This window comes from Prunus persica, chromosome G6, assembly GCF_000346465.2.
Source record: "Prunus persica cultivar Lovell chromosome G6, Prunus_persica_NCBIv2, whole genome shotgun sequence".
Lineage (NCBI taxonomy): Eukaryota > Viridiplantae > Streptophyta > Magnoliopsida > Rosales > Rosaceae > Prunus > Prunus persica.
Window position 1 is genome coordinate 11,548,171 of NC_034014.1, and position 13,691 is coordinate 11,561,861.

The following is a 13,691-nucleotide window of genomic DNA, read 5'->3' on the forward strand; positions in this document are numbered from 1 at the left end:
CCCCTTTCACGAGGACTTTTGCATAAATTTCCTCGTCGAAACTTACAGCCCCAGTTCTGCTCCTTTCTGCAACAATGGCGTTGACTATCTTCTTGCTGACCACTGTGGCAGAAGACACGACAGCGGCCGACACCAACTTGGTCTCCTTTGGCTGCTGCACAAAAGGGTTCATGAATTCGCCTCGTAGAAACTCAACCCTGTAAAAGACCTCGGCGTAAATCTCTCGAAAAATTAGGCTGCTACTGCCATATAAGGGTTTCTGAGGAAGAAAGTGATGTTCCAGTGAGCAGTTATTTGAGAGTCTGGAACAGCAACATCCACGTCGAAGCGGTCAACGGAGAAGGAGACTAGTTGGATGCTTGGGGTGGAAAACGTTGCTGGAGATAAATCGGCAATACCGCGCACACAAAAAGTGAACCAAAACAAACAGCTGATTGCAAGCCATTTCTGTACATCACAGGGCGCCTCCTCAGCTCTGGTGGTCTTCCTGTTACCTGATGAGGAAGGAAGCAGAGGTTTTCTCATCCACCTTTTGGTATGTCGATTTTCCTTCATTCTTCGCTGCCAACTCTTCCTTTGGCTGTAACTTTTTTCTATCAATCTCAACTGCCACGTGTGGCTTCATCATTCTTCCTCACTGCTCCTAGACACATGTTTAGGGTTTATGGTTTAGGGTTTGTGTGTCAGCTTGCTACGAATGAAAGCAGAAAGGAGATTAAGAATTATCAAGAAAAGCTAGCTAGCTAGCCCCTGATTTCTTGTGATTTTGCTTGTCTTTGAAACAGTAACCAGGGAGGGGAGGAGGTTGTTGTTTGTTTATAATTCTAATTCCTAAATAGCCTCGATAACCACTGAATTTGAATTTGAATTTGTTTGTGTTGAAACATTTTCTTTTTAAAATGCTTAAGAGTCAACTTTAAACTTGTAAGTAACCATTGAATTCTCTTCCGTATGGAATACAAACTCTTAGCTTTGCCAGATTTGCATGCGTGGAATTGAAGCCCACATATTAGAGGCCTTTTTCACTGAGCTTAATAATCACCTTTATCAGATTATAGAGAAGATTATTTCAATCTTAACCAAAGAATTTATCTGTAGCCCCTAAACATAAACATTAGGTTTATATGTCATGAGTAAAGAACAGTTATCATTTCTTTAGATTTCGACAACGAAGAACAAACCTGATAGACAATTTCAGCAATACTAATTTTTTGTTTTGTTACAACCCCAATAATAACATTGGCTGCAAGCTAACAGCATATCATACATTTGGCTAGAAGACAATGTTATAATTCGTATGGTCACTATGTACAACAACCGAGTGCATTCAAAGAATTACAAATTGAAGAAGAAAAAAAAAAACTTGAGACCTGGTTGTTCTCTTTGGAATTCAAAATGGATTTGAATTTTCAAGAGGCATGACAAAAAGCTGAGATTAGTATTGCAGTTTCAAGTAACATCAACAAGAGAAAGCTTACTATAGAGAGAGCTTCACGAACTCCGCCCGCCTTCCTCGATCCTCAATCCTTTAAGACTCTTTGCTAACCAGATAGCTGTCTCCCTTGGGGAGACTTTATCTTTCCCAAAAGGCTTCAAAACAACTGAGAGTTCCTCCAATCTGTTGTGCTGCAGCAAATCTGCAGATAGTTCTAGTAGTCCTTCTAGTGCCTCTGCTCTCTGCCTAAAAGACTTGACATCCATTATTTCCTTTTCTGGTATTTCCTCTTCGGTCATAGGAGGACTGGGCTTTGTTGGCTCAGAGGAATCAGATTTTTGAGCTGACGGTACAAGGTTCCTCGTCTCAGTTTCTTTGGCATCCGAGTGATCAGAATTATTGGATTTCGGGCTTACTGTTTCAGAGCAGTTTGAGGATTTAGGAGCAATAGGAACAGTCACATTTCGCATCTCCAATTCGTCCCTTACTACATTTATCAGCTTCCCAACATCCACATTCTGAACCCCCATCTCCACAGATTCCATTACTGGCTGATCACTCCCGACACGGAAACTACTATGCCGTATTACATGTATGACATCATCAAAAGCAGGAGGAAGATTAGCAGCAGCTGCCTTTTCACCTGATGGAGTTTGCATGCTGGTTCCTCTATCTGGCTGAAATAAATTTTGGCTTGATGAAATGGGAGGGGCAACAGAAAGGGTAGTGTCTTTTTTTTGGTCTGAAGAAAGGGTAGTGTCTGCAACCGGGGATAGAAGTTCCCTTACAGTGAACTTGTCATGACCACTTGATGTAGATGTATATTTTGACTGGAACACTGTACCAGGCGTACTACTGGGCCTATTTACAGGCGTATGATCATTGCAAATAAATCTTTCTTCAGAGACCGGGACAGGGAGATCAAGAGCGGCAGTTAAATTCACTTGCTCGTCACCAGCTGTTGTATTGTGAAGATCTAGAATAGCCTCAGAGGTTTCAATTAAGCATTCTGATTTATTATCATGCTTATGGTTTTTTGCAGTGTCAGATATCACTGAATGAAAATGAGTAGCAGCTGAACAACTTGGTGGAGATTCTGTACTCTCAGTGTGTGTGACACTCCCATAATCAGGAAGCACCTGCTCAGTCATGTCAATAAAAGGAGTCGTTGCATCATCACAAATCTCAAATCCTTGAATTGAAACAGAAGAGAAGATAGAATTGCTGCTATCCGTCTGCATTCCTTTCGAACTTGTCGCTTGATATCTTTCAGGCTCTTCTGTGACCTCTCTAGGAAAGTTTGTTAGGCAACCGTTAGGCACTTGAGGAGGATTCTTTTCAGGCTCCTGTGTTATCTCTCTAGCACTTATCCTCGGAGCATAGCTCACTGCATTTGGAACATCAACCCCGACTTGCTTCATCCGTCCAGGAAATGTTGAACGTCTAGCCAGCGTAGGAGGGGTCCTTTGCCTAGGCTTAGGAATTCCATCATCAAAAAATTGTTTTATAGGAACAGGGGGAGGAGTACCATCATTTCTGGGTTTAGGTTTTGGTGAGGAGTCAACTATGGGTAACTGTAAAAATAAACCACAATACATCAATAATCAGTTAAATCCACATATTTAATATAAACAAATAATTTAAACATTATTATTACCGGATGCTTTAAAGGATGGGATCCCTGTGTCCGTTTTGCAGAATCAGGGATTGCCATTGATGATGCAACAGTGGGTGTATCAGGACTGGACTTGATACCAGGAGAAACATCACTCAGCCTGGGTATTTTAGACACTGCTTCTGTGTTAGTTCTCTGGGTGGACACACCAACCTTTGTACGATTACTTCTCATTGGTGAACTATTTTCCCTAACTTTTCCTTCTTTCAAAGCCAGCATTATATTCCTAATGGTTTTTGGTTGCCTGAATTCAACATTGGATTCAGAATGAGAAGGCTTTATCAACTGTTGTTCCACTTTAACAGAACAAACATTTGGGCCATGTTCTTCAGTAGGCAGGAGCTGCTCAGAGCCATCTTCATCCTCGAGAGAAACAAAATCTGTCTCAGTAGCTTTATTATCACAGTTTGACTCCATTTCTGGAATGTTTTTCTCAATTGAACGCAAACTGTCTTTATCACTGCTTGAACCATTACTGTTTTGGCTTTCTGCCATGTTTCTTCGAGATTCACGAGCTCTAGATATAGGCTTATCGGGAGAGAAGGCTGTTCGAGTGCTAAAGGATGGACGATACTGTTCAACATAAGGCAGCAAATAAGGGTGCTTCAAAACCTCAGATGCCTGACAAAGTGGAAGTCGTAATTATTAGGATGCAGTTGCTCTAAATTGTGGAAGTTGAGTAGAGTATCCTAAAGAGACACTTACACTTGGCCGATGCTCAGGGTTCTTTCTCAGCATACCTTTGATTAGTGTTTTCCTGCATGCACAATGGCCACAAGATTGATTAACATGCCATAGAGCATCCAGTTTTCAACAATATACAGTAAAGCAATTATTTGGAAGAAAACCAAAAGTGAAAATTACATTTCTCCACCCTTTTTATAAGCACGAAAAGCATTTAATATTACCAACCGAACGCCCGTGTTGACATGTTTATGTACATCCTTTCAAAATATGTGTAGTTCTACGTGTGTGTCTGCACCTATTGATATTTATATATATCTTTCATGATACAGGGGCAGAAGGCACAGTAATGCAGAGCAAGAGCCAAGTCCAGGTAAAATAATTGAGAACACAAACATAACTCGAAGAAGATGAAACTTAACAATATAAGATAAAAACTTACAAGGATGGGGAATAGCAAGGCGGCAAAGGACCTATAGAGGAACGATTAATCTTGCTTATCAATCCTGCCATATCCTGAAACAACAGGTGTAATGCAAACATTCAACTTCTGATAAGAATAACTAGTCAAGATATTTATATGGTTCATGACAGCAAAAAGTTGACTAGTTAAGGAGTGGAGCCTTGTAGCTCCTATGGTAGAGAAATTTTTCCCACACCAAGGCCAGAGATCATATTCCCCCTTGCCCCTCTGGCCTCCCTTCTAACCAAAAACGTTTGCTACTTGAAGAAAGCAGTTAACAATGTGTGAGAGCACAAACTTTTTATCACACATCATTTTGAACCAGGCATTTCCATGGTGCCATAAAAGAAATGGTGGGGAAGGAAAAAAGAACCCCAACAGATGGTGGAATTTAAAGAGGAAAACAGCACCTGAAGCAGTTTGTCTTCCCAAACATATAAACTGTTTAAAAGCATGTAAACTGCCCATCAGATGGTTTGCACAGGATATATGATATTATGAAGGCCTCCACTACAAGAAGAAAGGCCATTTAGATCAGAATTGGACTCCGTCAATGACACAAATTACTTGAATATATTTTTCTTATTTAGGGTATAATTAAAAGTTGAGGTTCAAGAACATTGTTGGCCACTTCAAATACATTTATGGAAACCATTGCTAAAGTGCACAGGGAATCACCCCATCACAGGACCATGATGAGAATTCCTATCAAATCAGATTTTAAAAAAATACACACCCACTAGGATTTTCTTCTCTTGTTTTCCTCTACTTTTTTTGTAATAAATTGGAGTTCAAGATGCTATTTACTGTTTTGTGTAAAAAGGAAAAATTATTATCATCTGGTACATTTGAATTCCCATAAAATCATATTGAACACAAAGAATTAATGCCAAGAGAACTGTAAGAAATCTTACAAAAGCTTTAAATGCTGGTCGATGAGCAGCCATCTCATATATGCAGCACCCTGGCGAAAAATCAACCATTTCAGCCACAGAAAAAATAACATATACGTTAGAGACTTATATATAAGACAACATACCTAGAGACCAAATATCAGACTTGAAGCCATAAGGAATATCTGCAAGCAGTTCAGGACACATGTAATTGGGGGTCCCGACCACCTGCACACAGAAGTACAGGAACACAGTTAATTCCACAAATAGCACTAAAGTCTCTATCACCAGCACAGACTAATAACTGAACGCTTAAAAAGAACCTTTTCATTTTATATTTAATAGTATAAAAAAAACTTCGCTTTGACCCCTTGATATTATTCTCTGAACGTCTAAACATTCATTTGCTTAAATCTTAAAAGGATAAGCTAGAATGTGAACGGAAGTACATCTGACAAAAGTTATCATGCAAAAGAAAGAGAAATTTCATATATTCTCAAGTTACATTGTTGAACGCCAATATGCACAAGAATAGTAAAAATATAAAATATAAAAATTAGGTAGAGCAGTATCTTTATACAAGACTGCCAACTTAGTATAACTATCTAATGTTTCAATATCTTCCTTTATTATAACGGTGTAACTATCTAATGTACACATAGCAGGGTCATTTATCAACCTCTAGAACTATATTGCACCGTTATAATACCAGAAATTAAAGATATCAAACTTCTTAAGCATTAGATATGAGCTAAACACCTAGAGATCATTGCTGTACGCATAGTTCATTGGATGTAAAGAAAATTGTAGCACATACCGAAGAAGCCAAGTCATCTGCCTTCAAAGTTTTCGCAAGACCAAAATCCCCTATATACAGACAAGATCACGATGAACAAAATAAGAACAAACACATTATCATCTGAATAACAATATGAAGATATATATGTCCTAAACCATTGTCAAATCCATCTTGAACTCACCAAGACGAACATCCTGATCCTTGGTAAGAAAGATGTTAGAACACTGCAAAAAGAGCAAAACAGATGAATCTTGATCAACCTTAAACTGCAAATTGAGATGACAAGTGCTAGTGTTGGCAAACATACTTTTAGGTCACGATGTAGAACATAATTTGAATGCAGGTATTCAACTGCCAATAGTAGCTGTGTGAACCACCTGCAGAGTTTCTGAGCAATTCCCACATTCACCAACACAAGCTAACAGTAAGATTGAATTCTAAAATACCAGTGTGTGCATTAGCGTATTTGAACAAAGAGATCAGTATACTCACCTCCTCGGGAAAATAAGCCCCATTGGACTTCTTCATCAACTCAGCCCTGAAAAATTTATAGATGAAAAACTGGTTAAAAATATTAAGGACCTAGGCACATTTATATTAATCAAGGCCAAATAAAAGAAGTTTGTAATAACTGTGGCAACTCACATGTCTCCACCTTCACAGTACCCAGTGACAATGCAAACATAGCAACCCTACATTATGAATACAACACTTCCAATTCAACGCAAACACGAAAAGCTCAAAAAGTAAAAACTACAAATCTGGCATAGGTATATCCAACACACATGCACAATATCAACTGTGTCTAACCTTCTCAACCCAGGCTTCCTTAAATTCGACAATGTACGGGTGTTGAATTCGGGCAATAAGAGCCATCTAAAATTCCAAATTTCCACACAAATATAAGGAAACTAAATCTGTATGAAATAGAAGGAAATTTGTATGCAACACTAAGAAAATCAGGAACTGGAGGATTGGATTGAACTTACCTCTTGATGAGCGGATCGCCGGCACCTTTCGGTTTGTCTTGCAAGGCGGATCTTCTTCAACACATACCTGAAAAATTCATCAAAACCAAATGAGCCTCAAATCTGATCCATACACTACACATATTCACACAAGCATATCCACGAACACATTAGATACATATCCACATGTGTGTGCTAAGATCAATTACTTCTTCTTCTCAGCCTTGTGGTGGACGAGAATGGCAGCTCCGAAAGCTCCGCGGCCGATCTGCTCCATAAGCTCATACTGATCCATTCTTGACTCCATTGCTTGCTGCTCAGCTCGATCCACTGGTCCCGAATGAATTACAGCAATGCCTCCGAAGTAGAAAGAGTCAATGATTCTGGTTTGGCATTTGCTCCAAGCTCACGCCATTCTTGCAAGCTAATAATAATGGCGGATTCAAATTTCAATCTACGGATCGCCAACCACTGCGCGCACTCATTGCTCAAAAGCGGTGCCGTTTTGGGGGTGTTTCAGTTGTCCAAGTGAGGAAATGGGAAATGCGAAATGGGAAATGTGAGAATCTATTATCTGAATTTGGTAAGTAAGTTAATGATGGTGTGAAGAAAACTGTAGCCAACTTTCTAAGTAAAGCTCTGGTCTTGTTTTCTCTCTCTTCTTCTTTCTCTGTCTTTCTCTCTCTCTCTCTCTCTCTCTCTCTATCCTTTCCTTCCTCGGCTTGGGTTGGGTTGGGTTGGGTTGGCTTCTGAGACTGATTTAGACTTTAGAGTGCGATTATGGGTAATGGGTATGCTGCCTTGTACGCCGACACAGGTGGGTAGCTGTCCAACTTCAACATCTCCTCTACTTTCTTCTCTTATTATTATTTATTTAATTTGATGTCCTACTTATTTCCTGAAATTAAAAATGATTTTCCATGCGGCGTAAAAGATAAAAGTAAATTATATTTTTCAACTTTTTTTCTTTTTTTTTAAAGAAAGAAAATAAAATGATAAGGTGAAGTCGTGAGGACAACCAATACAAGAAGATTCAAAGGAGAGAGCCTCAAGCACCGGATGGGGAACCGAGTCAGTTCAAATATACTACCTGAAATTTGAGAGTGATGGTTAGTTTGGTATTGTTGTAACTATTTTAAAAAAACTCTACTTATATTGTGTTTTGAAAATAATTAGTTGTAATATATGAGTCTAGTTTAGTAGAAAAGAGCATTGATTTGCATATCAGTGGTTTCAAGTTCAAACTCCCGAGTGTGTGTATGTGCGTGAAACCCCTCTTTCCCTTGTAATTAAAACTATCACTTGTATTTAAATAAAATAATAATAATAACAATAATAATAATAATAATAATAATAAACTGTAAAATAAAGCAGTTCCACATTTGGTAAATATTATTTTTAAAATATTGTGCGTATAAAAAATAGTGTCAAACTATTTATTTTTGTGGATAATGACTAAAATTGGCATGATGTTGAAAGTGTTGAGTGCTAATCAAGTGATGGAGGCGGTGCATGTGGTGGTAATAGAGGTGGTGGGGGTTATGTAGGTGGTAGTGGTGGTGATGGTGGCGGAGGTGGTGGTGGTGGTGGATCGTGCAGATGATGGAGATAGAGGTGGTGGTCATGGAGTTGGTGGAGGTGGCAATGAAGGTGGAGATGACGGAGGCGAACGTAGTGCTGGTGTAGTGAAGGAGGTGGAGGTGGTGGTGGTGGTGGTAGTGCAAGAGAGTGCACAAGAAGTACAAAGAAAAGGTAAACTATGTCATTCCTCTTCTCTCCTTTCTCTCTTCTTCTTCCTTTCCTTTTTTTTCACTCTCTCTTCATGCCGCTGCAGACTCAATCGAACCATCAACCGATCCCCTCTCTCTCTCTCCCCCTCTCTCTCTGATTTCACTAATTAATGGTCATGGTGGTTCAATTGGGTGATGATGGTGGTTGAGCTGGGTATAAGGTGGCTGATTATGGGTGGTGATGATGGTTCGATTGGGCATGTGGTGGCTAGTTATGGGTTCGATGGCGGTGGTCTAACGATCATGGTGATAGTGATAGATTTGATAATGGAGACTGTGACAGTTTGACTGTGATGGTGGGGGTGGTTTTGATTCAAGCTAAGTGACTTCATTCTCAATTCTCCAGAAAATTCAGTGTCGGACTCGCCTGTTCAAAATTGCTCGTGTGCTATTTTGTGAACCACATTTCAGTCTCATTGTATCAGACGAGCGAGTCCGGCATTTTTTTCACTGTTGGACTATACAATACCATTTAAGTTAGTCCCATATCTTATCAAACATGGGTTTCAAATACTATTTAACACTGACCAATCCAGTGACGCATACCAAACACAGCCTATATTATTTTCTCTTACTAAACATGGGTTTCAAATGGTGGAATGTAATATTCAACCATTTTATTCTCAAATATTATTTTCTCACCCCTTTCTTCCTCTATATTTCTCTTTCTTCATACCGTAAATCTATTTTTGTTTCCATGGACAAGCTCATACTTTTTTTCTACTGTATCATCCATTAGAAGGTATGTTGAGAAAATAGATTTTTAAGTACCCCAAAAAAAACTTGGGGGTCTCACATGAGAGCCAACAAGCATTTCTCACTTACTGTTTAATAACATGAAGTCATATATGTTGTTTTATAGTTTAGATATGTTCTAATTTTTAAATGGGATTCTTTATACTAGAAACACCACACTTGATGCATGTGCAGGGTTTTTTTTTTTTTTTTTTTGGGGGAAAAAATGATTTCTTTAAACAAAAGAATCATCCTGAGATCATAGTAGCATCATGAGGTCATATGTGTTGAACAATGTAAAGTCCCGCATCAGAAATTTAATTGAAAAAATCACAACTTATAATAAGTGATTTCATTCTTAATAATACCGAGATTTTTTATGATAAAACTCTACGTACTGAGCTTTGTAAATGGTTAAGTCGAGTACAATATCAGTGTTACTAGTAGTAGGTCATTCGTCCAGTCTCTTTGAAATTTAACAATATACAAGACATCCATTTTGCAAACCTAACAGCCATACAAGTGGTCATCCCTTCGCCTAGAAAGAAAGAAAATGAACAAAGTGAAATAAGAGCAAACTGTGGAAATCAAACTTCTGTTCGCAATTTACAATTGCAGATATTAAAATTGTGTAAACAATTGCAAGCTTATTATGAATTATAGAAGTCAGCCACTACAAGCCCTAATTTGACTCGGCACCTTTTATTGTCTATTTTCTACTTTGATTCATTTGGCCTTTCCAATAAAAACCAAAAAGAAATTGGCCATTTGTTCATGATTGGCCTCATGAATCATTTTAATCCAGATCACGTATGATCAAGATTTGTTGACTGCATCTGCATGCCCTTAATCACCGTCTAACATTTGACCACCAAACAGAAAGCTAGCTAGCACACACTTCCATGGAGACTGGAGTTGACAAAAAAAAAAATACAATCAATGATTAGTGTATTATTATAACACAGTTAATTTTTAAAATGTAAACTGCGAAACGTACGAGTTTTGTCAGTTGCTCTCTCTTTGATTTCAGGACCACGTGCTTTGTCTCTGTCTAACGTGCGCCAGGTGGGTGTTGCTTCTATTGGAGCACAGCATTTCTCGGCTGAGCAATGCTACAATGTGCTACGTGACATTCGAGGATTTTGTTTCCCCGATTCAAAATGCCACGCTGGCGAATTGAATTGGTCCAGCAGGATGCGCACATGCAATTACGGAGAACAGCGCAGACATCTGGCGAACGAGTCACATGGCCTGGGACCTACTCCCACATTGCTCACGTGTTCTAATAGGATGTAGCCTTTCTTTTTCTTTTTTCTAATCGACTAATTAAAAGTGAAAATATTTTCTCGTTCTAATATGATGCAAGATGGTAATGTAATGTGTATCATAGGCTAACCTACTACAATGGGTCAAGCTCATTTGGGGCGCGCTGTCGGGGCTTAGGCCCAAAACCTAACATATGCGACCATAGCTTTAAACCGCGCGGCTCTAGTTCAATATATGTTTTTGTGTGCCAATAGGTTATAGTTCAGTAAAAAGAGAAATTGACTAGCATACTAGTTATTTTATGTTCGAACTTTCTTGACACTTTAATAGTGTGTGTGAGAAATTTTTCTCTCGTTATAGTTTAAACCATCACTTGTATTAAAAAGAAATTAAACATATGTTTTTGTGTTATATAATGAGAACATTCATAGACTCTCCATAGGAATTAAAAATATTATAAAAATATTAGGGTTCTAATCTTAACACACTTCTCTTTTTTAAATCAATTAAAAAAAAGAATGCAACATGAGAACTTCTCAGGAGGTAATCCATCCGAGCACTTCTCTTTCTTTCTCCATGGATTCTCTCTTCTTTATGACTTTGACTCTGTTTCTCTTTTTTCTCTATGCTACTGGTCTGATATATATTATTTTATATTCTTATTGCCTCGTCTTGTCTCTCTTGAAAACTGAAATTGAGCTACACTGAATTGCTCCTTCGATTTACCAACGTCGGTTTTCTCAATTGTTGGTACCGCGTTGATGCTGATATTTGGTCCACAGAGGCTTTTAGTTTGGTGGTTTGTATGTGCTCAAAACCGAACCAACCCAAACTAAACCAACATTTGACCTCTCAAAGTTATGCTTACCCCACTTTGTTTTATCCCCACGATTATATTGCTACATGCAAAAGCAACATAACCTGTCGACAGAGAGCATAGAACAAGAATGTGCTACCAAATAGTCTTAACTTTGGCCTCAATGATATTCAGCCTTCTATCTAGCAGCTTTCCCAGTAGTGCCCCTTTAGATCGCATCAATCATGACCTCTTGATTGGTCGCTAAGCACATATAGCATGAAATACATGCTACGGTGAAGTTCAAGTTCTTTATCAAGGACACTAACTCATGACAAGTTAAGAAACATTAATTCATGTTAATTGAAGCAAAAACACTGAAGACACCTAGAAATGAAGAGAGTAGACACCTATATATATTTTGATACAAGCGATTTCTACTTTAATGGGAAGATGGATTCAAACTCGAGTGCAGAGTGGAGAGTTAGCACATCCGTTCTAGCCAACCTAGCTAAACCCACCATATCTGCCAATGAATAACATTATAGGCTGGTTAGGCTAAACCCTAAACCATGTCTACATTTTATTTTTCTTAAATGTAATATATTGTGTCTATATCTAACTCGGTCATCTAGGTTCCGATGCTTCGTGGAATAGAAAGTGTTGAAAGCAATGGGTTATGGGTGTGCATCTCAGGACCTTGACCTGTGAGGAGAGCTTCATTGTTAGTGAAGGGCCCACTACTTCATCTACCCTCTTCTTCAGAAAAAGTGTTGTCCATGGAGATGGAGGAGATAGCTATAAATTTGGACATCAAATATATTTTCCGTTTCCACGTTCTCTTTATAGATTTTTTTTTCTTTCTATTTTTCCTCTTCCTTATCTACGGAACCAAATATATGATTAAAAAATTGAAACAAATTATATGAAGTCGTCACATAAAATAATAAATCAACTTACAAATTCTGGATTTGAAGCAGCTGTAGGTCTATATATGAAAAACAAACCAAGGAAAGAAAAACAAAGAGAAATCTATTATATAGGAGGCCTTTTAAAATGCAATTATAGCAGAAACAGAGTCAACCTGATTGAAGAAGATATTTAGGTAGAGCATACAGGGGGAGCGAGAGATGTGGATAAGGGTCTTGGTCAGTATCACTCCAGAAAAAACCGAAAAAAAAAAAAAAAAAAAAAAAAAAAAGGTGGTTACGAATAATTATACAATTAGTCTAAGGCAAAAAGCAGGATGCATTATTAGCCTCTGTTTATAGATTCCATCAACTTTTCTAAAAGAACACAACTTTTTTAAAAAGACATTTTCGTTGTGTGTCGTTAAGCATATCACACCACTTTTTTTTAAAAAAATAAAAAAGCATTACTTGGCTTTTTTTTCATCCTTTCTCTCTCTCTCTCTCTCTCTCTCTCTCTCTCTCTCTCTCTCTCTCTATCAACGTAGCACAAGCTTTAAAATGCTTTAAAAGCCAACGAATTCTTCTTATTTTTTCTTTTTGGTATTTTTTCATTTGCATATTTAAAATAGTTGAAGGAAATTACCAAACCAACAGTTCAATAGCCTACATAACAGATGGTGACCAAGCAAACTTAGATCCTTCAACAAAAATGCGTAAGTTGATGAAACTATAAAGATACGAAAGGGGTTGGATTTTGGTGGGATGCTTAAGTAGTTTTAAATCAAGTATCTGAAAATTTCAAACATACTTAATGAACACAATAAAAAAATTTATACATGCTCAAAGAGAGAGAGATGTGTTTTGGGCACAGGTGGGTTTGGGGTGGGGACAAAGGGAGAGAGAGGTCTCTTTTGTTCACTTTTTTTATTTGAAAATGGAAAGACTATAATACCCTTTAAAATGGATGAAAAATTAGATGATATTAAAATCAGATAACAAATCATGAATTTTGAAAAATTAGGATGAAATTTCTCTTAAATTTTTCTTTAAGGTGATAAATTGAAACTGAAGTATAAATTCAGGTGACATTTCTATAAAAATCCCAAATATAAATATAAAACATTTTACACACGTTTTTCCTCCAGAGTCAATATGTTTTTCTTTGAAAGTAATTTACCAAAAACATAAACTTTTCTGAAAAGTAAAGTGAACCCAAGTTTTTACTTTATGCAATGTCCCAGACTCCCAGCTGCAGCATAAAATAAGTCTATAAAAT

At 37.8% G+C, this 13,691-nt stretch overlaps 1 protein-coding gene across 1 annotated transcript; it reads right to left on the reverse strand.

Moving 5' to 3' along the window:
* LOC18773801 (serine/threonine-protein kinase Nek5) lies at positions 1,134–7,997 on the reverse strand. The gene is made up of 14 exons (XM_007207590.2): positions 7,127–7,997; positions 6,939–7,005; positions 6,760–6,825; positions 6,595–6,641; positions 6,442–6,487; positions 6,257–6,337; positions 6,131–6,173; positions 5,968–6,017; positions 5,297–5,378; positions 5,172–5,221; positions 4,237–4,310; positions 3,816–3,867; positions 3,093–3,731; positions 1,134–3,009 (listed from the first exon to the last, which is right to left on the reverse strand). The coding sequence occupies exons 1-14, from the start codon at positions 7,222–7,224 to the stop codon at positions 1,492–1,494; spliced, it is 2,913 nt and encodes a 970-aa protein (XP_007207652.1). The 5' UTR covers positions 7,225–7,997; the 3' UTR covers positions 1,134–1,491.

Excerpts from the sequence above, each read along its gene's own strand:
- LOC18773801 (XM_007207590.2), bottom strand. The coding sequence starts at position 7,224 with ATGGAGTCAAGAATGGATCAGTATGAGCTTATGGAGCAGATCGGCCGC. Across the intron at positions 7,006-7,126 it reads CACAAGGCTGAGAAGAAGAA|GTATGTGTTGAAGAAGATCC; the intron begins GTAATTGATCTT and ends TGAATTTTTCAG. Across the intron at positions 3,732-3,815 it reads ACCCTGAGCATCGGCCAAGT|GCATCTGAGGTTTTGAAGCA; the intron begins GTAAGTGTCTCT and ends CCACTTTGTCAG.